This window comes from Rhinopithecus bieti, unplaced genomic scaffold, assembly GCF_001698545.2.
Source record: "Rhinopithecus bieti isolate Rb0 unplaced genomic scaffold, ASM169854v2 scaffold_16834, whole genome shotgun sequence".
NCBI lineage: Eukaryota > Metazoa > Chordata > Mammalia > Primates > Cercopithecidae > Rhinopithecus > Rhinopithecus bieti.
In genome coordinates, this window is record NW_016809297.1 from 329,651 (window position 1) to 355,408 (window position 25,758).

Genomic DNA, 25,758 nt, shown 5'->3' on the forward strand with positions numbered 1-25,758 from the left:
ATATATATATATATATATACTTCTTCTTCTTCTTTATCTCTCACTTGTCTTATTTAATATTTGGTGTTGACACTATGACATGGACCAAAGTGATCACTAATAACTACTTTTTTACTCTGAAGTGTTTTAACAAAACAATGTATTTCCTAAGGAAGTTTTGTAGAATCTGTGTATTCCTCAGCCCTTCTCCATTGCACGTGGTAATTGGGGGCAGCCATATGGGTAGATGCCATAGGGATCACATGATACAAACTAAAACCTGTGAGGGACTGGGTGTGAAAGTGATCAAGGTGGAAATTTATTTGCATCAAGATTTCAAACTGGCTGTTAGCTACTGGTTGCAATAACACCCTGAAATAAGTGTTTGAGAGAGGAAAGTATTCCCAAACATACTACTTATTTGGGATATTAAGAGGGACTATAATTATTTTTGTAGTATTAATCAAGTAAAATCCTGCTTTCTTACAGATGATATAGAAAGAATATATGAAATAAAATGAAGTAAAATCATAAAATAAATTGTTGATTTTATAAAATTTTCATTTGAAGATTTATATAACAGTAAACCAATTAGAATAACATTAAATAATGTAATTTTTAGTCTACCCAAGCCCCAAATTTATTTTGAATAAACCATTTTAGAAGTGACTTGAATTATTAGTAGTACTAATTAATGACTGAAAGTAATGCGGTATACTTTTTATTTTTCAGGAAAAGATTTATAACACCTAAGGCTTAGTCTCATATATTCTGTAAAAGATCACCTGACTTAAGTTTTAAATCAGTAACATTTTGCTACAACTAAAATATATTAGTTAAATTCACCGTTTTTGCCAAAAATGTTGGCCTCCTGCAAAGCTAACTTTCTAAGACTATTTTCTCAGATATCAATAAGAACCAATAATTCTAAATTAAGTAATACCAAAATAAATGACACCCAAGAAACAAAACACTGTCACAGCAATACTGAAACTCACTCCCATACCTGTCTTCTATGCTCCCCATTGTTTCTTTGTCCCAAGAATCCCAGAGGGCCTCTCACTGCACCACTCATCTACACATTTTTCCATACACAACTCTGTGAAAGTCTCCTTCTCTATCCTAAGCTGTTCTGATTATGCCAGGGTGCTAACTTCTGCAGGCAGTTTGGAAAGAGACCAAACACACACACACACACACACACACACACACACACACACAGCTATGGTTTGAATGTGTCCTTTCCAAAATTCAGTTGTTGCCAATGTGACAATATTAAAATGTGGGTCCTTTAAGAGGTGATTAGGCTCATGAGGACTTCCCCCCGGTGAATGGGATTAAGGCCCTCATAAAAGAGGTCCATAGAGAGGTCTGCTCTTTCTTGTCCTTTCACCTTCTACCATGTGAGGACACAGCATTTCTCGCCTTCAGAGGGTGCGGCCCTCACCAGACACATGAACCAACACCTTGGTCTTTGACTTCCCAGCCTCCAGAATTGTGAGAAATAAATTGTTCTTTATAAATTACCCAGTATTGGGTATTCAGTTATAGCAGCACAAAATGAATTAAGGCACAACTATACACCAAAATGAAAAAAAAATAGGTTTTTCTATCATATTTAAAAGATATCACTTTTTTAAAATTAATAATACTGAGATAGATGGCTTGTGATTTGTTGTGTTAGTAAAGGTTTTAAAACTGTTATGCCCAGTTTGGTCATGTAAACTAGGTTCTTTATTCTTTACTAGCATGTGTATAAACTATAATAATTTGACAATCTGTATCAGGAGTCTTGAAAATATTCCTCCTTTTAACTAAAGAACTGAATTTCTAAAATGCACCATAAGGAATAACTCAGAGATGGGCAAAAAAGATATGCTACAAGAATATCACGTATAGCATAATTTCATAATAAGAAAGCTAATGACCCAAATAGCCAGTATTAAAGGAATATTAAATACTTGAACCATACATATAATAGATATACCATTAAAATATATCAAATTTTCCGGGAATATTTTATAAAATAGGAAAATCATCATGAGAGTTATGAAGTGAAAAACATGATATAACATTATGTAAGCTAAATTAAGTTTAAGTAATTTATTCATTCATCAACCATGTGCTGATACCTAGTATATAATACATGGTGAGTTAACAAACATGACTAAGACAGCTTTTGCCTCAAGAAGCTCACATTTTCATGATAAGGGTAAGAGACACCTAAACAATAAAGTACCCAAAATCATTACCAGTAACTTGTTGGAGGCAGACACTGAATACACAGGTGAAAATAAAAATAGAGTATTGTTGTTAAAGTGCTGACATAAGTCAGGGAGGAGAATCACAAAAGCTTCATAGAGCAAGTGATGTTTGAACTGAATCTTGACAGGAGAGTCATTTTTGGATTCTGTAATCGACTATTATAGTTGTGGCTGTCTGTTGCTTATCTATCAGTCACTTCAAAGATGATATTACATTTTACTCTTCACAAGGATTTTTCTTTTTTGTGTGTCCCATGAGTGTATAAAAAAGCATAATTCACTTATTGCAGGAAAATTTTCATAGCCTTATGGTCACAGGCTTTGGAATGTATGAAATTTTATTTTATGTGAAGAGGAGCAATAAGAATTAACTATGGTAAACATTTCAGTAAGCATTATTATATCATTAGGTAAGCTAGAGTTAAAGCACTTCCTACACTCAAAGGAACTATTTTAAGTAGTTTTGGAACTTGCCTACTTGCTTAATTTCTAGGCCTAATGTACATACTAACAACGTATTCCTTACAAACAAATGTTCATTGGTTTTCCTGCTAAGGCCCAAAGTTGAGTCTTATATGTACCAAAGCATAAACAATGTGATACATGGTTCAAGATAAATAGAGCTGAGAATTGTACCTAATATTTGATTTTATTCTATATTTTGGGGCTCAAGTTGAAGGTAGGGGTTCTAGAACAGTGAGTTGTATAAGAAAGTTGAACAAACTAACCATTTGGTCAAATTGCATGAAACTGAGGAACATGAAAAAGTATGGGATAGGAACAAATCAGCATTTAGAACTCAAGCAGACAATCCTATGGAGACATTACAAGCAACTGATTAAGGAAATCCAGACCAGGTAGAAACTGGCTCTTAGCATACATCTGGCACATTTAGAAAGAACAGGAGGTAAAACTGGCAAGAATCCCTGATGTTGTTGAGAGCACCAGCAGAGAGCTGTCCTAGGGTTTTATGGGTAAAGAGTGAACTATTCAGAGTGTGAAAGCCATTCGGATAGCTGTCTCTGTGCCTTTGCCATGTGATGTTCCTTCATCTCTCATCTCTCAGAGTTTTGCACATCCTTTGGAGGCCAGTACAAATGTAAATATCAGTCTTTTCTTGGCCCTTCCTTGCCCATCTCCAGCTCAGATAAGCTAGTCACTCCCCTTCAGTGATAGCCCCGATTACCCTGATTACAATTGCTATGTCTACATCTCCTTGAAAGATTACGAGCTCATACATGTCTATACTTCCCCATAGCTAAAGTTCAGTAAAATGTTTGTGTAGTAAATAAAAGAGCTTAGAGGGCACCCCCCCGATGCTGATGTTACTGTTTTATTTGTAATAGATCAAAATTGGGAAATGGGGAGAATAACTCTGCTAGAAAGAAGAAATATCAAACAATTTGTCTTCACCTCAGATTTAACTTTCCATTCCAGCTGACTTAATATGATGCAACCAATAATAAGAGAAACACCATAAACATGTACATGTACGCAAAATTATTGACAATATTAGCTCGGCCCTAGGATGGTTTAATTTCAACTTTCAGAAATGTGGTTGTGAATAGAACAGTAAGAGTCTCCATAAATTTTTGAATGTAGAAAACCATTCAGAAAAAGTTCGAAACATTTAAATATCCCTTAAAAGTACACAATTAAATTAGGAAGACTAAAAGACTACTCATACTCAAATCAGGTTTAATTCAGCCTTCTGCCAACTAAATTTTTTTCCCAGAACTTCCTCGTTGTTCTATTACAGCAATATGTTTTTATTCATAATGAAGATGCTGAACTTCAAACTTCTGAAGACATTTCTGCATCACAATAAGCTGCAGATTAAATTATGTGGCATATGATGTTAGTGTTAAGGATATTTTATTAGTTTACAATATTTTAAAACTTGGTGATTTGTGTGTAATGTCTCTTTTGTCCATTAACCTGACTTAGATTAAGAAAACAAATTTCCTATGCACATTAACCAATAGGATTATCAAGCACTCACACACATACACACACACATACACACAAACTTAAAACAATGACATGCACTGTACACAAGTTATGTAAAGACCTTCAAAATAGAAAGAATATTTCAAGTTTTCCTCTGGGTTAAAATTGCTATCTTTATACTTAAGGAGTGAAATGGTTTGTGTGCTCATGATGCATTTAGGAGTAGCTAGTTTTCTTCCTCCTCAAGAGACTTTTTTACATTGGCCCAAGATTTAGGAAGAACCAAGCATATATATGAATTCAAATTAAAAATCCTATTGTACTAGTGGTAAGAGAAACCTACTGTATAAATCCCTGAATACTGACAGTCCTAATTTTCATCTCCTTCATCACATGCCCTAAGATATATAGTATCTTCAGAAAAGTCGTTTTTAAAGTACACGAGACAGGATGGGAATGTTTCCAAAGTCTATTTACTGTAATGCTTGCAAAGGATTTCATTTGAATACATTTATACTAGTTCTTTTACCTGCAATAATAAATTTTAGCTCATTTCACAGCTGTATCCCATACAGCAGTCCACACTAAATATATCAGCTTGGCTGCCTGCGGACAAATATAATGATGCTTGCAGGTTTTCATTTGGATTCTTTCTGGGAAGAAAAGAAAAGGAAAACTACAGCTGGAATGCAATTCTCCGTTTAAAGGACACAGTGAAAGTCAGCATTTTCTATTGTTGATAATATGCTTATTCATGAAATTACATCAGTTTATATACTTGAAAAAGATTTCCTGAAATTAAAGGTAGACTGCAATATTGTATCAAAATACAACACAGGTGGTCAGACAAGGGAGGTGGGAGAGAAGGGAAAAGAACCACTGAGCATAATGAGAGACATTTGAAGAGACAGTGAAAGAAATCTGAGACTATAAAGGAGAAGAAAAGAAAATTGTGTGTGGTGGGGGCGGGGTGGGGGGGAGAGAGGAAGAGAGAAATGGGGAGAGGGAGAGAGGGTGCCCTGTTAGGTTTTTTGGGAGACACACAGATGAGGAAGATTTAGAATCTTCTGTTGTGTGGTGTTCAGTTTAAACTCCTGTGTTATTTATTTTCAAGAAAATTCACAGTAAAAATCTGTATAACCCTTTACAAAATGAATTTAAAAATGTAAATATACTGAAACTGAATATTTAGTTATAGCTTGAAGCAGCACTTTATACTTCTACATAAGATGCATTGCATCGTGAAACAATATGGGAATATACTTACATTTAATTATAGGACAACAGATTTTATAGATAAAATATGTTATCATTTATGTTAGAAAAGTGAAGGAAACTATGAGAGAAAATGGCAAAATCTCAAGAACATGGTAAAGTAATCAGTCAACACATTACATAGTCAAAATATTTTTCAAAACACAAGTCTATAATCATTTACTCTATCTCCCTATACTTGTGTGAAAATATTAAATCCAAATTTCTGTTGTCAGCTATTATTTATACCATATAATGCTAATTTAAATCTTAGAGACTTAATCTTCACAAAACTGGAGAGTATTTTCCCTGACCTTGGCTTTTTCAATCAAAATATTAGAAGCATACTTTAAAGGACTTTATAGAAAATTTCATTTGTATGTATATCATAACATCAAAAGACACCATGATATGTGTCCTGGCTGCTAGTTTTATACTAAGAGTATGGTTTGGGTTAAATCACTTAACTTCAGTACCTGAGTTTCTTCTTTCATTAAAGGAGAAGAATGCCCTATATTAATGAAGAAATCGTGAGAATTTAGTGAAAGAACATGTATGCATGAGTGCTTGGGGAATTACAGAGTACCACAAGAATACAAGGAAGTATTGTTGTTCTACCCACTAAGCTATAAAAAGGATATAGGCACCTTCAAAACAGATTAGCATTGAAAGTTTTTATTGGTATAATTTAGATTTCTCTGCAACTTTAAAAAACATTGATAAGTCATGACAGCTCTGCCATCCCAACTACTTTATTTTTTTCTTTATTGAGGCCTTCACTATGTGATCACATTAAAAACCCAAAAGGAACTTCTTGTTGGCATCCTATTAAGTGTGTTCATGATTATTTCAGCAGATTTTCTTCCTAAATGCACTTTTATTCTTATGAATTAGGTCCCCTAAAGCATGTTCCTATATTTTAATTACTTATCTTCTAATTACATGTTCTTAAATGACAATTACGTTATATCTGAAATTCATAAAAAAAATAATATGTATTACGCTGTGCTGGGTTTAAAAAATATGGTTCAACTGGGCATGGTGGTTCACGCGTGTAATCCCAGCACTTTGTGAGGCCGAGGCAGGCAGATCACAAGGTCAGAAGATCGAGACCATCCTGGCCAACATGGTGAAACCCTGTCTTTACTAAAATCACAAAAAATTAGCTGGGCATGGTGGCATATGCCTGTAAACCCATCTACTTGGGAGACTGAAGCAGGGGAATCACTTGAACCTGGGAGGCGGAGGTTGCGGTGAGCCAAGAGAGTGCCACTGCACTTTAGCCTGGGTAACAGAGCAAAACTCCATCTCAAAATAATAATAATAATAATGATAATAATAATAATAATAATAAGGCTCAAACAGTTTGGCAGTTTCTCAAACAATTAAAAATACAGTTACCATAAGATCCAGCAATTTAACTCCTAAGTATACATTCGAGAAATGAAAATACATATCCACATAAAACTTGCACATGAATGTTCATAGTAGCATGATTTATAATAGTCAAAAGGTAGGAACAACCCAAATGTCTATCAACTGAGGAACAAACAAAAGGCAGTGTATTTATCCAGCGGAAAACTATTTAGCAATAAAAAGGAATGAAGTATTAATACATGTAAAACATGGATAGACTTTGTAAACATGATATGTGAAGTAAAAGGTCACAAAGGATCATGCAAGTTATGATGCCATTCATATGAAACGTCCAGACTAGGCAAATAGAGAGAAAAGGTAGATTGGTATTTGCCCAGGACTTGGGGTGATGTCTAAGGGATGCAGGATTTCTTCTTGGGGTAATGAAAATGTTCTTGAATTGATTGTGGTAATGGATGCACAACTAAAAGCCATTGAATTGTACACTTTAAATGGGTGATTGCATGCTATGTGAATTCTATCCAATAAAGCTGTTAAAAGAATGGCTCTTTGATAGCACTCCCAAGTATTCAGCAAATGACTAACAAAGGAGATTCATCTCATTTATAATAACATGGCACAAGAGTAATTTTCACTCTAATTTCCACATTTTCATAAAATGCTCAAAATAATTTAGCTTTTAGATGATCCTACCAAGGTAGAAAATTATTGCAAGAAGAATGATCTTGAAAGCTCTGAAAACTTTCATCATGATTTGGGAAATCATGACTTTCACAATTCTGCAGTGCTTGATCAATCAAGGTTGAAGAACCACCTTGTCTGCTTCATAATATTTATTCTCTTCTCATGGAACTTGCACAGCTGAAGCAGTTCAAAACCACTTCTCTTATAAAACAGGCTGAGAGAACTAAAGAAATTAGATTAAATATTGCATTAAGAGACAGGGAGAGAAATGTATCTTAGCAGCAGTCAAAGCTCTCCTTATGAATTATTTGATTTCATAAATCCAAATCCATTTTGATGACTCTCCCATTAGAGGTATGCAGTCACCACAGCAGACTCTCAAAAGAAGCTGTTCGATAGAATCATTGGATCTTCTGATCTTTGCTGCATTTCTGTGATTATCTGTGCCAGTTCATGAACAGCAGATGCCTTAATCCTCATCACTCCTCTCTCCACAGGACCCATGAACTAATGAGAACAAATGAAGCACAATGCATAGAGAAATGTTGATGTTGGCTGGAAACATGGCTGCTCAGACACTTTAATTTGAATTTGTTGTTACATATACTTTCATGTAGCCATTCTCTAAAACTCAAAAAAAAAAAAAAAAAAAGAATCTTTTAAAATCTTTTTTACCCTCCATTTTAAGCTTCATGTTTTTGAAGACCTGATATGATTGTCAAAGGCAAAGGTTGTCAATCAATGCCCCATAGTCCAATTTTGGCCAGCTAGACACTGCATTCAGTCAACGGTATTGTCCTTTATGCAATTTTTTTGTTTCTAGTTGAACCTGGTCTCTACCTGATTGCAAGTGATAGACCTGAAGCAGGGTAAGGGAGGGGTGTTGCTTCCCTTAACCAGGTAGTCCACAACAGAGAAGAGTTGAGTACAGCCGGCCTTTATATCATGCCTCATCTACTCTCCTCATTTGTATTCCCTTTCACAGAACTCATCAGGGATGAGTTCTATACCTGTACATTTAAATATATGTACATATATTTAAGCTTTACTTATTTTAATATTACTTTACTCAAAACGGCAGAGGAAAAAATAAAATATTACATCATTCTTATTAATAAACCTGAAAGGATGCTACACTATTGAAATTACTGCATTTAATTAGCACTACCTAAGATAGCATTTCTCTTGGAAAGTTTGCAAGGAGAATTATAATAGTTCATTTAGATGAACAATCATATAAAACTCATATATTCACATCTGACTTAACATTTACAAATATATCCTTTCATTCCTGACAATATTTTATAAACTCAAATAGACTTGAGCTCCTAGATTCTATGAATCAGAAAACAGCAAATAAACTTCTTATTATTACGAAAAGACTCTGTCATCCATCCATTCCCTTCTTCTCCAAACTCATATCCACCCTTCTTCCCACCCCAAATTACTCCCTACTTTTTATGACTCCAAACTTCTTTCTAACCCCGGAAACATGCCATTTAATTTTTTTCACAACTATTCCTTCTCTGCCTGGAATTCTGTCTCTCTATAGCCTTTCTCCATTTGTAAACTGATTATCTTTCAGACTTGTGTCTTATGAAAGTTTTCCTTCCCTGTCTCATTTTGCAAGAGTATTACTCCCTCCTCCATTTTACATCCATATATGTTTATATTTTTGTAATAAGTTCACTAGCCTCAAATAACTTATTTACACAGGATAGAGAACTCCTTGAAGGACCTCGTGTGCTATTCATGTTTGTTCCCCTGCACCTGACACACAGACCTTGCCATAAAATACGTACTAAGTCCCTGCCAATTAACACAAACTGGGGAATAAAAAGATCACTTAATTCAGACTGTGAATGGAATCCCCTGAAATAGTTGTGCAGTGCGATATATGTTTTTATATAGATACCTGTAATCCACATTATTCCATCTGGGTCTGTTACCATTCTTGTCTTAATGGTGTCATAATCAATAGAAACCATTGACAAGTAAAGTTTTAGAGAAATAGTGTTCATGGATATGCTGGCAGGTAGATGCTATTAGAAAAGTACTTATTGGAAATTTGTGCAAGCATTGCAGTTTGAAAACATTGTACAGGCACCAGAGTGGCAAACACAGGAAGATGGTTAGACATAAAAAGGGTCTTAAAATAAAAGCTGTAAGTTAGTGGAAGGTAATGCAAGGACTTTCATAATAGCTTTTATGAGTGGGTTATCGATGAACATAAGCTTGGCACAAAACTTTGTAAAATAAAATCTTAATATAAAATTTGTAAATATTTTAGTAAAAAATGTCTATAATTGCACACATTTTTAAAAGTCACTACTATAAATATCACATAAAAACAAATTTTAGGAGGTATAATTTTCATAATATCAGGTAAATGATGAAGTCCTGTGTGATAATTTAGCCATATATTATTGCATTATTTGCATGTGCCTGTATATGTATATATTCATGCATCTAGATATGCAGACATGTATATGTGTGTGATTATGCCTATAAAGGTGCATCAAATTATTATTGTGATTCTGACATAAATTTACAAGTGCTTCACAAATTTTAAAGAACGTACAAATAAATGGGTTGTAATGGACATGAAATAGTTGAATAGTTGTCCCTCCTTCAAGTTGGGAGACAACATTTTTATTTCCTTCAGAATATTTTGGATCACATATATTGACGTGTGAAAGTGGGATATTCATATCTCTCTCTCTCTCTCTCACTCACACACACACACACACACACACACACACACACACACACAGACAATGCATCTTAGAAGAGGAATTTAAGAAAGGAAGTCTCATCATTAATCGTACACTTCCACCATCCTTTCATTCACAGCATCACTGAGCAGGAAAGTCTTGCCAAGAATAATATCAGGTTTTCCAAGCAAAGGAACTTTGGGACCCACAGTCCCACTTAGAGAGTCAAACCTCCAGCACTGCCTACATGGCTAAGATATGCACAATCACAAGTAAAATTAAAACACTGAGGCAAAATGCCTGCATTTAAAAACCATACTTTGAACAACCTTACAGTAAGGCTGAGCTTTGTAGTTTCTCTGTTGACTCTGACCACAGGTACAGAACAGAGCAATGTCAGATGCAGAGAAGCTTGACATTCATATGCAGATCCAAGGAGGAAAAGGAAACAAAGTAGAAAAGGAAAGGACACAGACAGATTCAGGAGACAAATTCTGTACCAGTGAGCAGTTCATACCAGGATTATAGCCAAGTAAGGGATAACATTTACTGAGCACTGGCTTGTGCCAGGTACCATCTAAGTACACTATAGGTTTATCTCAAGCTATCTTTAAAATGATCTGTAGAGGTAGTTACTAATATCATATCACATGGTATAGCTATGAAATAAAAGAGAGATTAGAAATCACATTCCTAATAAATAACAAAATTAGGTCAAAATTCATGTACTTCTGACTCAGAAGTCTGTTCTTAAACATCTTTTTATTGACTACACACACACACACACACACACACACACAGACAGACAAATGCACACAAACATATATTTATTTAACTAGTTATTGATTAGGTGCTTCTTTCTAAGCTGTGCATTCAATTCTTTGCAACTAATCTGTAAATCCCTGAATACAGTGGAACTCTGTAACATTTATAGTCACATTCTGATTTTTGTAGAGAAAATAAAAATAACTTGTAAATAGTGCAAATCAAATAGTCACTATGTGTGTTCCGATACCACTTCTTCTCTGGTACAATAGAGAACATACCTACAAACACATCCATCTACAACACTCAGAATGTCCTGTTATTGCTAGTGCTATAATGGTCCAAGGGAAAACATTTTATACAGACTACACAGAACAATTAGAAAGTCCTGTATTGGCCACATACCGTAAGTTAAATTATTTCAGCTACATAATCAATGTCTGTGCCCAATACATTTGCTTGGGAAATTTAATTTTCCATCAGGCAGTACTGTTCTAGGTTAGGCTGTTAATAGTGTACTATATTTCTATTATCACGCACACCACCTATCCACTTCTGGGTCATTGTTTACCTATCTCCTTTCTGAGTGTGCTCAACAATTTGCGTCAATGGGAAGGTCATGGGAGTAACCTAAGTAGCAGGCTGACTTAACAACTTGGTTTCAGGCCAACTTACTAGGGCTTCAGCACAGTGGACCTTCACTGTTTCCCAGAAGTTCAGAAAAATGTTGCATCTCCCACTTTTTCCCAGACTATGGCTTCCTCAGTGCAAAGCAAGGAAAAGTAGATATGCAGCTACATGATTTATTAACCATACCAGAGTCTGCTAGGGATACAGGAGGTATGTATTACACTTGAAAATCTCACCAGCTTGCAGGCTTAACGCAATCTTTATTATATTTGCTTATTTCCTTCTACTTTAAGATATAATTCATAACTCCCAAGGTATTCCTCTCAAGGGGCAGCAAAGTGTAGGACCATCTACATTTATTCCTCACTTAATTCCCATGTGTTTTTTTTTATTATTATTGAACAATTATCTTCAGTATGTATCATTCTATCAGAACAATAAAAAGTGGAATATGTGCAGCACAGTCTGGATTGAGACTTTGAACTCTGCCAGCTAAGAGTTAGCTACCTAGTCTTGCTACTATTACTCCTACAATTAACAGAATGCAGATCTATCACCAAAGAACATCTGCAGATGACAAGCAGATGAAACATCAGGTTAGCAGGGAACTGCAAATTGAAACAAGACATGCATCCATTAGAATGGCTAAAATAAAAAATACTAAAAACACCAAAAGTTGGTGAGGAGTGGAGAAACAGGAACTCTCACTCACTGCTGGTGGAAATGCAAAATGGTACAGCCACTTTGGAAGGCAGTTTGGCAGTTTCTTATAAAACTAAATATATTCTTGCCATATGATCCCGCAACATGCTCCTTGGTATTTACGCAAATGAACTAAAAACTTACATCCACACAAAAATATGCACATGAATATTCATAACTGCCCAAACTTGGAAGCAACCAAGATGACTTTAAATAGGTAAGTGAATAAACAAACTGTAGTATAGCCAAAGGATGGAATATTTTACAGCGCTCAAAAGAAATGATCTGTCAAGCCATGAAAAGGCATGTAGAAAACTTAAACACTTATTGCTAGTAAAAGAGGCCCAACTGAAAAGGCTACATATGGTATGATTCCAACTATATAACATTCTCCAAAAAGCACAAATATGGAGACAAGTAAAAAGATATGTCTTTGCTAGGGATTTGGGAGGCGGAAGGGAGAAATAGAAGCAGCACAGAACATTTTCAGGGTAGTAAAACTATTCTATATAATACGGTAATGGTGGATAAATATCTCTACATAGTTGTTAAAAATCCTTAGAATGCACAATTCTAAGAGTGAATCCTAATGTAAACCATGAACTTTGGTTAATAATAATGTAGTAATATTGGTTCATTAATCGTAACTAATTCACCACACTAGTGCAAGATTCTAATAATAGAGGAAAATAGTGAGAGAATGGGAACATAAGGGAACTCTGCACTTTCTGCTTAATTTTCTGTAAATCTAACACTGCTTAAAAAATAGTCTATTAAAAATAAAATCATTTTAATCCAAGCATCGTTCTCCCATGCTACCCCTGCCTCCACCCCACACACCAACGACAAATGAGAAAAACAGCTAAAGCCCAATGCGTTGTGTTCTGCTCAAGAGCTGGGCCTGACCCCCGGGCTCCACGGCCAGCCTCCTCTGTCTAGTGGGAGGCAGCGCCAGGGATGCCTTCCACGGTAGTACAATATGCATGGCTGGTGAGGGGTGGAGGTAGGATTTTCAGAATCTTCTTGAGGTTCCTCTGTTTAGCTCCTCGCCAGCCGTCTTCCCAGCGCCTCTCTCCCGGAGCAATGAATCCCGTCAAGAGTGCCCCCTACTCAGTTGTGGACTGTAAACTGTCCTTCTCTTCTCTGTTCTCTGTCCCACTCTTGTCTTCAATCTCCCCTTCCTCCCCATTGAACTTGTCATGGGCCCACTTGGGGCTGGTGCTTGGTTTCCGGAACATGAACCGGCGCTGACCCGGAGGTCATCATGCAAGCAATACTTCTTGCTTTTGGGTATGTACTCTGGGTCCCACTCCCCTTCCCGGTTTCTTTTTGAAAATTGTTGTTGCTTTGTTGTTATCGTTGCCAGAGTAGTTGCCTCTGCCCTAGCCTCTTCCTCTGGCTCGAAATTGAAAGGTTCCTCAAGCTCTGCCACCTCCTCTTTCACTTGGACACAAAGTCTTTGGTCCCCAGTCTCGATTTCTCAAAGCCCGTGGTGTTCTCCCTGTCTCGTCAATGTACTCTTCTGCTTTGTAGGAGTGAGATGACTGGGAGGAAGAGGAGGAGGATCTGGACCTGCCTCTCACCCTCCGGTACTTCTTCTGCTTCTTTGATCCTTTATAAGTTTTCTGTTTTCTCTGCTGACCTTTCCCTCGAGTAGATGGAGTCTCGGGAATTCACTGATTCTCTCGATTTACTTCGTTTAAGATCTCTCTCCTTATGTTTTTTTTACAACGTTCAATATCAAGGCTGAGATCAACAGGATCATCTTTATATTTTTCCTCAGCCTTGCAGCCAGGTTCTCTGGGACTTTTCATTTCAGAGGATGCAATGGCATCTTTTTGGCTAGGTCCAATTATGCATCAGAAACAATAGATAGTTTACTTTTTGGTATCCTTGCTCCAAGTATTGCGTAGTTTCCCTCATCCTTTCCCAATATGCTATTTTTTTTTTAACAAATTTATAGGGTACATATGCAATTTTGATACATGCATAGATTGCATAGTGATCAAGTCAGGAATTTTAGGATATCCAACATCCAAATAACGCACATTGCACCCATTAGGTAATTTCTCATCATCCATCCCCCTCTCACCTCCTAACCTTCACAAATCTCCTTTGTCTATCATTCCACTCTCGATATCTATGTGTACACATTTTTACCACCCACTTATGAATCAGAAGATGTGGTACTTGACTTTCTGTGCCTACCTCGTTTCACTTAAGTTAAAGACCTCCAGTTATATCCACACTACTGTAAAACACATAATTTTATTCTTTTTATGGCTGAATAGTATTATATTGTATACATATACACCATACATTTTCATTGTCCATTCTTCTGTTGATGGACACTTAGTTTGATTCCATATCTTTGCTATTGTGAATAGTACTATGATTAGCATGAGTATAGGTGTCTTTTGATATATTGATTATTTTTTTCCTTTGGGTAGATACCCAGCAGTTGGATTGATGGATTGAATGGAAGTTCTATTTTTATCTCTTTGAGAAATTTCCATAGTGTTTTCCATAGATGTTGTACTAATTTACATTCCCACCAATTGCATAGTGGATATCGAGCACTTTTCTATATACCTGTTAACCATTTGTATGTCTTCTTTTAAAATGCCTATTAATGTCCATTGCCCACTTTTTAGTGTGATTTTTAAAAACTGAGTTGTTCAAGTTCTTCCAGTATATTCTGATAAACAGTATATTCTAATATCTAGTATACTGCAGATGTTAGTCTCCTGATGGATGAATAGTTTGCAAATATTTTCTCCCACTCTGCAGGTTGTCTGTTCACTCTGTTGATCATTTATTTTGGTGTGCAGAAGGTTTTTAGTTTAATTAAGTTTCATTTGTCTACTTTAGTTTTGTTACCTGTGACTTTGAGGTCTCAGTCATAAATTGATTGCCTAGACCAATGTACAGAAGAGTTTTCCATAGGTTTTCTTTTAGTATTGTTATAGTTAGGAGTCTTATGCTTAAGACGTTAATCCCTCTTGGGTAGATTTTTGTATGCAATGAGAGATAGGGGTCTAACTTCATTCTTCTGCACATGGAAATTCAATTTTCCCAGCACCATTTATTGAAAAGAGAGTTCTTTCCCCAATGTTTGCTTCTGTTGGCTTTGTCAAAAATCAGTTGGTTTAAAATATGTGGCCTTATTTCTGGGTAATCCATTCTATTCCATTGATCTATGCATCTATTTTTATACTAGTACTATGCTGTTTGGGTTACTATAGTCTCATAACATAATTTGAAATTGGGTAATGTGACTTCTCTAGTTTTGTTCTTTTTGCTAAGTATTGCTTTGGCTATTTGGGTTCTTTTTTATGGCTACATATGAATTTTAGGATTCTTTTTTAATTCTGTGAAACATGGCATTGGTATTTTGATAGAGATTGCATTGAATCTGTAGATTTCTTTGGACACAACAGTCATTGTAACAATATTAATTCTTCTAATTCATGAGCATGGGATGTTTTTCCATTTGTTTGTGGCATTGAAAATTTCTTTCATCAGTGCTTTGTAGTTTTCCTTGAAGAGATTATATATGTCTTTAGTTAAATTCATTTGTAAGTATTTTATTTTTGCAGCTATTGTAAATTGGATTGTTTTCTTGATTTCTTTCTCAGCTAGGTCTTTATTGGTATATAGGAATGCTTTTAATAGTTTTATCACTTCCCATTAATATATACTTTTTTGCTGTGTAGGTACATAGGAACTACATGCATGGGAACCACCTGAGTATTTGATTTTTTGATCTAAGTAACTAGTGAATTCTGAGAACTAACTGTGCAATGTACACCAAGAAAGAAAGACAAGACAAGAAAGACAAGAAATTTCCATAGTGTTATATAAACAGCAGTGTTTTAAAAAACTAATTTAAATGATATAAACAGCATAGTTTTAAAAGATATAAACAGCAGTGTTTTAAAAAACTAATTTAAATGATCACCTATGAAGTAAAAACAAAACAACTCATGAAACAGAAACAATTCTACTGTGACAACATTTAATGCTGTCATCACTTGAATGCATTTTAAACTATTAGTGTAAAGTTCTGATGAAAAAAATTAGAAAAGATATCTACCTTATGACTCATTGGCATCTCTATTTCACAGTCTACACTGTCTCTTGTAGTAGGAAAGATATATTTTCTCAAGTGCCACATGCTCAGTGCCTCCTTCATTAAGGGCCAGTCTAATGTGCCTTTATATTAATTCTAAGGGATCCTGTCCTATACATTCACTACACTGAGGGATTTCCAATCCTCTCTTCACAAAGAAACCCCACTATCCAGTATTCTCATTCTAACTCATATCAGAGGTCAAGAAACTTGAATTCCTCCTAAAAGAACCAAAACCACAATCATACTTGACCAATAACCTAGTCAGAATCTCTTCCCCTCACCATCAGGCTAGTCCTCTATACAGTAATAATCGGCAGAAGAAAATCTGGATTATGTGCCATCCTATTGTACTCTTAATCTCAGTTATGATTGGGGGCTGCCGACATTTTACAAACCAGATAGTTGTGTATAATTTTCAGGAGTGACCTAAGTTACCCCTGTTTCATTGAAACAGTTAAAGATTCTTAAAATTCCCTGAGAATTTGACTTTTTGATCCAACCAACAAATATACCTTTTCTTTTTTTTTTTTTTTTTTTTTTTTTTTTGAGACACAGTCTTGCTCTGTCGCCCAGGCTGGAGTGCAGAGTGCAGTGGCACGATCTCGGCTCAATGCAAGCTCCATCTCCCAGGTTCACGCCATTCTCCTGCCTCAGTCTCCCAAGTAGCTGGGACTACAGGCGCCTGCTACCATGCCTGGCTTTTTTTTTTTTTTTTTTTATTTTTTTGTCCTTTTAGTAGAGACAGGGTTTCACTGTGTTAGCCAGGATGGTCTCGATCTCCTGACCTTGGTATCCGCCCACTTCGGTCTCCCAAATTGCTGGGATTACAAGCGTGAGCCACTGCGCCCAGCCAACCAATATATTTTTAATGAATTCTGAGCACTGATGGTGCTATGTAAATTACAAAAGAAAAAAAGACCAGACATAAACTGCAGTGGTTTTAAAATGTATTTAAATGATCACTTACCAAGTAAAACAAAGCAATGTGTAAAATACAAGCAACTATACTGTGACAGCATTTAATTTAGAAGTGATAGGAAACAATGTTAATTTCAAGAATGTAAAATATCAAATTTTTGAGAAATCCCCTGAGACACAATAACAAAATGAAGTATAATAAGTTTTGTTTACATAAGTAACCCTAAATTTGGTGCTCAAAACATTTTTATAGTCTTTGGTATGTGCTGTCTACACATAAGTGACAAACTAATAAAAAATATGTCTATAATAAAATAATTTCTTTCTATACTTGCTTTTTTGTCTTTCATGCTGTCCTTTAGTTGCAGAAAACAGATTAAGTATGCTAGACCAGTAAAATTTCTTTAAGTTACATCATTTTTAGGAGAATAACTGGTAAAGATTGGTAAGAGAACTAACAGTTTTTGAATGTCTGCCGCGTTTAGGTCATGGCAGTACATGCTTTCTGTTTATTACCTGTTGAAAAACCTCATAAATGCCTTCTTACTTCAGAACTTGTGTCATTGTTCCAAGGTGAAAAACAAAGCCAGATAATTGATCTAATTTAACCGGTCAGGTAGAGGTAAGATGTAAACAGTGGTTTGTCTGATCTCAAAGTCTGTGTTCTTTCCATTCTAAAATGGTGTCTCCCTTATAAACTGGAGTATCTACTAGTCTGGTTAACTGTATCAATTTGTAATTTCTAGTGCATTTACTGGAAAAGAAAAGATCCTTAAGAGAAGGCTAATGCACATTATTGGGCTTGCTCCAGGTCATAAACTTAAACAGCTATTGTACCATCTGACAGAATAATAGCAATAATAAAAACTATCATTTACTGAACTTTTAATATGTGTCATGTACTCTCCTAGTACATTACATACATTACCACATTTATACCTCAGAAAACCCCTATAGAAATCCCATTAATCCATATTGGAGATGAAGGAAAAAAATTCAGAGAGACAAAATAACTTTGTAGGTAACATGAATAGAATATTTTCCATCCATGTTGCCCCAGATTAATGTTGACACCCATGCTCTCTCTACCCTATTCCATCCTTCTCATTCATGAAATGAGAAAACGATGTGACATTCTGAATAAAAGTAAATTGTAAGAACAATTTAAGTTCAAAACACTTGTGCTAGGATAATGCCACCTGATATTATGACTACCTGGAATGATATCCCTCTCTCCTTTGTTAATTAAAGATAGGTAGAATTAAAACAGATATATTTCCCTAAACATTGGAGAGTATGTTTTATGCAGAGTAATAAGTACTATTAGCATAAGTACACAAAAGTTAAAAAAAGATAACATTGTTTTTACTAAAGTTGAAGAACAAAAGCATAATTTTAATGCAATTACTGTATAAAGGACACAGTGACTGTCAAAAATGGCAATGTCCTGCATTACATGAATCCAGTTCAAAAGTGTTTAATGTGAGTATACTGCTTGACAGAAAACACATACCTGTAAATACCCTATCACCTGAATTCTAAATAATGGCTATTATGTATATATTTATTGGATTTCAATATAATTTCATCATTATGAAAATAAATTCAATTAATTCATTAAGATATTTTTGAAAATATATCTATGACAGAAGTTGATAGAAGTTTATGTATTCAATATTTTTGTCTTATTAAGGTTAAGTCAGTTGCATTTTGCTTAATTCATTGACACTCTTAATTTGGAATTGCCAAGTGAATATAACTAACCATAATTATTACAGGAACAATCTCATATGCTAGAATAATAAAAAGCGCAAATGTCCCTGTAATCCCAGAACTTTGGGAGGCTGAGGCGGGCGGATCACCTGAGTTCAAGAGTTCGAGACCAGCCTGTCTAACATGGTGAAACCCAGTCTCTACTAAAAATGCAAAAATTAGCCCAGTATGGTGCCAGGTGCCTGTAATCCCAGCTACTCAGGAGGCTGAGACAGGAGAATCACTTGAATCTGGGATGCAATGGTTGCAGTGAACCGAGATCATGCCACTGCCCTCCAACCTGGGCAAAACAGTGAGACTCCGTCTTAAAAAAAAAAAAAAAAAAAAAAGTGAAATGCCGTTAACACTTATTAGTAACAGTAGTTATTCATCTTTCAGTGATATGAATGCTATGCCTCTTGTGTGTATGAAATATGTTTTCCAATTATTCAAAGATAAGTTACCTTTGAAATGACTGCGATACAAAAGTGCTGAAATTTTTAACTTTTATATATTATTTATTTAATTAATTTTTAGAGACAGGATCTTGCTCTGTCACCCAGGCTGGAGTACAATGGTGTAATCATGGTTGACTGTAAACTTGAACTCCTAGGTTCAAGCAATCCTCCCACCTTGGCCTCTAAAATGTTGTGGCATTATAGGTGTGAGCCACCCTGCCCAACAGACTTTTGTATTTTAATAAATAATTTTTAATATCTTAAATTCTGGGGTTTTCCTCCTTATAAAACAACAACACTATAGTAGACAGACTTACATACCACTTACTCAACTTTATTGATACTATCTTTTCTACTCTCTTGTGTTTTATTCAATCAAGTTTGTATCTCTATACCTAAAATGTTTCCCAAAACACTGTGAATTATCTTACCAAGTTAACATACTTGATATTTTCTAAAATATTTTAGAATCCCTAGCCTTTCTAAATTTTTTAAATACTTTTTGCCACAATCTCCTTAATAAAATACCTTCTTCATCTAGTGTATCTTGTCATTTGCCTTGTACCTTTTCTGATCATATTTTCTTAGCCTGTTTCTCTAGATTTTCTCCCACTGTGGCCCTTTATATCTCAATATTCTCTGTGAAATATCCTGGCTCTTCTTTTCAATATTTTCCTTGCTTTAATGATCCCTCCCACTCCCATGGATTGAAATATACATTTATTGAGTTCCATGCTTACACCTTTGGCCTAACTCCTTCTCCTAAACTGAATCACCCATTCACTAATTTTCCCATGAGATATATTAGTCTAAATATGTCATTGCTACCTCAAGCTCAGTATATCTGAATTAAATTGATATTCTTCTTAACAACACCAAGAAATCTGTTCTTCTTTTTTTTGTACCTTGTACTTCCATTACTGGCTACAGGCATGATGGAAACCTTGATGGCGTTTTCCTACTTTCCCTGGAAGGCACTGTATCTCCTGCACCCTAAACCTAAGCTAACGTTGCTTCAATGTGACCTCAAGCCCTCTTCTACTCACTCTTCACTATAACTTCTATTGTCAGAGTTCTGTTCCCCTTTGTCTCTCAGTCAACAACTCACGTCACTGGCCTTCCAGCTTCTAAACTCATCTCTCTTCGTTCTAGACAAACAAAATATCACTCTTCTTCTCAAAGTTTCCAGTGGCTACCACCTGCTTATAAGTTAAACTCCAGTATCTTACCATTGTTTGAAAGTTTATTGATAATCTGGTCCTAACTCACTGAACTGGCATGAAATCTTTTCATTGCTATCCAACATCTTGGGCTTGAGGTACAGTGTACTACTGGGACTTCTAGATCTAGGAATGCTGTTGTGCCTTTTCATTTTTATTTTCTTTCTTCTCTCTGCTTAGAATGGCCTTCTACTCCTTCCTCAGTCAAAATCCAACTCATCCTTCAAGACCCAGATCATATATTAAATTATCTTTGAAACCCTTCACACCTCCTTTATCAGTCAAGTAACCTCTCTGTTCTTATAATGTTCTATTCATGTGTATGGTATGCTATGTTGTAATTGTGTATTTATAGTATTGTTTAATTGTGAGTTTCTCCTAAAATCTATAATCAGTTGAATAATAATTTTTTTAAAACAGTTAATTGTGAGTTTCTCGAGAGCAGGGATGGCAGTATCCCATTCAGCCTTTACCACAATGGTTACATATTTTAGGTCCCATAGTTATTGAGGAATAACTCTTTGTTGTGAGTTGAATTAATAAAGCATATATAGATAGATACATATTTAAGATTGCATATAATGTATAAGTAATTAGTATTGTATATGAATATATTATATGTATACACACATGTGTACAGTTGGCTCTTGAACAATATGATTTGAACTGGGCAGTTCAACTTACAGGCAGATTTTCTTCCACCTCTGCCACTCCTGAAACAACAAAACCAACCCCTTATCTATCTTCCTCTTCCTCCTCAGCTTATTCAATGTGAAGACAATGAAGATAAAGACCTTTATGATGATCCAGTTCCATTTAATGAATAGTAAATATACTGTCTCTTCCTCATGATTTTCCAAATGTCATTTCTTTGTCTCTAGCTTACTTTATTGTAAGAATATAGTATATAATACATATAACATACAAAATATGTATTAATTGACCGTTCATGTTATCTGTAAGGCTTCTGATCAATAGTTGGCTATTAGTAGTTAAGTTTTGGAGGGGTCAAAAGTTATACATAAATTTTCCACTGTGCATGTGGGTCAGCACCCCTAATCTGTGTGTTGTTCAAGGGTCAACTTTAATATACCCTTATTTGTTGTATGTATGTATTTATGTGTGTACTTATAATATATGTATCTGACATATGTATTCATATATATGAAGCACTTTGGGGATCAAATGGGCCCTTAGATATCATTTTATCTATTTAATGAATATTACAAAATAGCCAAGAACCAAAGTCATTAATGACTTTACCAAAGTTCTACAGCATGTTAGTAACATACACAGTTTGAGTTCCTGTCCCAGATCTTCATCCAGTGTAACAACTTTCACTACGTCATTTTAATTCAATAATCTCATCATTAATCTGATTCTCTATAATCCTCTTTACCAAGACCAAGCTTACCCTATTGGAACAGACATTCTGGAGTATCTCACCTCTTTTCTCTTCTGGTTCCCTTCTTGCCTGTTTATTTTCATCAAGTGATACGCACATAGTGATTCTGTAACCTCTAAATTTTCATTTATGGTATATCCTTTTTCTTTAAATATTTTCTAGTTCTTTTGAGAACTACTTTCAACTCCATTACAAACATACTGAAGTCTCCTTTCCCTTTGATAAAAAATAATAAAGAAGTCATTATTTTGCTTTCCAGTTGAATGAACTATTTTTTTTTTTTTAACCAAACCAAGGATCATGATTCAAGAAATATCTTCAACATCCTCATCATACTAGCTTACATTTGCATACAACTTTGAAGTTTACCAATCACTTTTTCATGACTTATGTGATTTTCACACACTGCAGATAGGCAGAAGAAGGTGTCATCACATTTACATGCAGTTGAGAAAACTAAGGGTCAAAAGTTAAGTGAACTACCAAAATTCCTATAGCTAGCAAGAGCTGGGACTGGCACTGGAATCAAGGTCTCCATACCATTGTTTCTGAGAGCTTCCCACTATTTTAAGCTGTTTATTGGCTTGTGTTCCTTCCATGACATTTATGATGACATATATTGACACCTCAGATGCTGTACAGTGAATGTTGGTCGGACTGTTTTCCATCTGAATTATTGCTTGGCTCTTATTACTTTGCTAGTATAAATTTCAACTAGGCAAGTACTATTTTATCTTACCCTGACTTACCTAAGGAGCTCTTCCCAAGCATCCATATGATACCATTTAACGGTAAATTATAATTTGAGTAATGTTTGTCATTATGAATGTGTTTTTGACAAGTAAAACCCTAGCTTAGACTAAATTAGAGATCTTCAACTCTTTGTTTCAAATTGAAATAAATTAGTTTTATTTTATTTGAATTCATTACTCAACGGATCTGCAAACTTAAGGTGTTAGCAAAATAATCTTGCTTTTAAAATGTGTATGTGTTTCATGTAATATTCTAAGACAAATTGTGTACTTTGACTTTAAATACATTTCTGTATAATCTCCTCACTAAATGTCTAGATAGCTGCAACTTCTTTAAAAATTTCAGATACCGATATTGATGCAATCGTAGAATAAATTGAGCTGTCTCTTCAGCAGTGGTACAGAGATGGGTTGAAGCAGGAAGAGACCCACTCCCTGAAACTTGTTTGCAACCCCATGACGAATACATACTTTCCCTTTCAACTACAACATTCTCTTAATGTTTGGCATGACCGAGTTATTCTTAAATTACCCCCTAGCTCTAAGCAACAGGGATAATCTTTTCCCATTTTATTCCTACGAACACGTGAAGTTTCAGGTCCGCTAAAGAATTCTCAATGTTTTTTAATGGACAGAGAAAGTGAGCCTGCAGAAAATGGGTTAGTAATGCCTCACTTTGCGTTGTTTTCCTGCCTGTCACGGCCCCCGCCAGAACCTCCAAGCACTTTGCCAGGGGGTACTGATGGGCAGTTAGTAGCTGCTTTTGTTGGGTGGTTGAAAAACAAAGCAAAATAATTCTCAAGGAAGGAAGGGGAAGTTTGAATCCAGACATCCTCAAAGTTGTACACTTTAAAAATCCTGCGATTCACTAGTTAAGAATTGAGTTTTCAGTCTTTCCGGAAGGTTCACTGGAGCCCCATTCGCCTTTAATTGTTGGAACCGCCCTCACTTGGCTTGTTTCTGGGGTGTCCCACATAACACAAAGCTAAAGTTAACAAATTCAACTCTATATCCACAAATGTTGTGACAGCGAGCATATTGCTTGCCTAAACAATAAAGACCGAGGCTAAACTCTGCTTATTCTTTGCTAGAAATGTGTTTAAGAAACTCCTAGTAGAATGAAAATCCAGAGGTTAAAAATATTGCACTTCATTATGGAAGTGCAGCGTTGCCCTCATTACGGAGCTGCGAGAGAAACATTCCAGCTACTCACTGTTGCCTCTTAGTTGTTATGCTTTTCTTTCATAATTGTATCGGACATGACCTATTTGCTTCCTAAGAAATCATACTTTTTACCTTAGGATCCCAGCATAACCGAGCCATCCAAAAGCACCGGGGTCCCTACAGAAGCCCATCAGCTCCTTAATGTGGCCCCAGATGTGAAGATGGGGAAACGGTAACTCCGTCCCACTTACCAGTCTTCCACAGATAGAGGGTGGGCACCTCCGCCTCGCCCTGTGCCGCAGCCCTGCCGGCGGCAACCGGGAGCAGCAGCAGCAGGAGCAGCAGCAGCGGCAGCAGCTGCAGGACGCCCCGGCGCGGCCCCGCAGCGCCCCGGCTCCCGGACGCCCAGCGCCTGGCTTGCAGCCCCATGCCGCCCGCAGCCACTCCAGGGTCCAGAGCCGTAGCACGCTCGGCAGGGAATTTTTCTCCGCTCTTGGAACGTCTTCCCAAAGAGTACAGAAAGCAAAGCTCTTTCCTGCTATTGTTCGCTTCAGATGAGAAGGAGGGAGAGTGCGTCTAACACCAGGGAACAATAGCGTCCGCGGTGGTGGCCGTGGCCGCCGCCGCCGCCACCGCCTCTGGCGGGGATGCTGCTGCCGCTGCCATTCCGCGCAGAATGGCAGGTCCTGGCGGCTCCGGAGGCAACTGTCCTCAGGGGGCCCCAGCTGACTGAGCAGGTCTGCTAGGTCTGGGAGGCAGCGCAGCCCCCGCCAGCTGGAAGGGGAGGAGGGGGGCGTGAGCCCAAAGGAGCAGAGGGGGCTGGAGGCAGAGGGAGGCGAGAGCGCGAGGGCGAGAAAGGGAGCGAGCAAAGGGGAGAGGGGCCAGCCAGGCGACACCCAGTTCCGACATACCCGCCTAAAGAACTCCCGTGCACATGGTGCGATGAAATATGTTTGGAAGGATGCACCAATAAAAAAAATCATCACCCGGCAGATTTCAGAATGACAAATAACAGGCATTGATATTCACTGTCATCCAAGGAGTCAAATGCTAGATCTAGTGGCATATTATTCTTAGTACGTATTTACACAAAGCATCAGTGTTTATTATCTATTTTTAAGCCATGGCTTCTGAATTACTTTGTGTGGGGAGCAGTATTTGAGATCAGATGTAAAAACACTAGAGCAGAAATGTTTACTTGTCAAAATGCACTTAAACACTTCTTTAAATGTTGTTTTCAACTTAATCTATTCTCAATAAAAATATGAGCAATATTGATACTCTGACAAATTAAATTGTCTTTTAATAACATTTAAAACTGAATTAGTATTTAATGAGTATTTCCAATGCTACCTAATTACATAAATACAATTGTACAAAAAAAAACCCTTAAAATTAAAATTATATTTCAGGTATAGAGTTCTGTCCCTTCATCTACTTCTTTCTCTCAAAAATATGCTACTTCTATTCAGATAGTTGTGAGTCAAATTAAAGGTCAAACTGAGTCAGTCATGTTGTCTGGATATCTTGGAATTAGTAAATTCTTCATTTAAAATTTCCCTGACACCAATTTTTCTTAACTCTTACTGTAGCAAAATGCCTGTCACCATCTAAATAAAGAACCACATGTGTTTG

General features: G+C 36.2%; 1 protein-coding gene across 1 annotated transcript in view; it reads right to left on the reverse strand.

The window, feature by feature from the left end:
• LOC108540102 (thrombospondin type-1 domain-containing protein 7A-like) overlaps positions 1–24,965 on the reverse strand; it is a gene marked incomplete at its 3' end in the record, with an annotated part of 292,503 nt that extends 267,538 nt beyond the window's left edge. The window contains exon 1 of the mRNA XM_017889082.1: positions 24,375–24,965. Coding sequence (XP_017744571.1) covers positions 24,375–24,552 — 178 coding nt within the window. The remainder of the gene's footprint in view (positions 1–24,374) is intronic.
• Between the last annotated feature and the right edge of the window lie 793 nt (positions 24,966–25,758).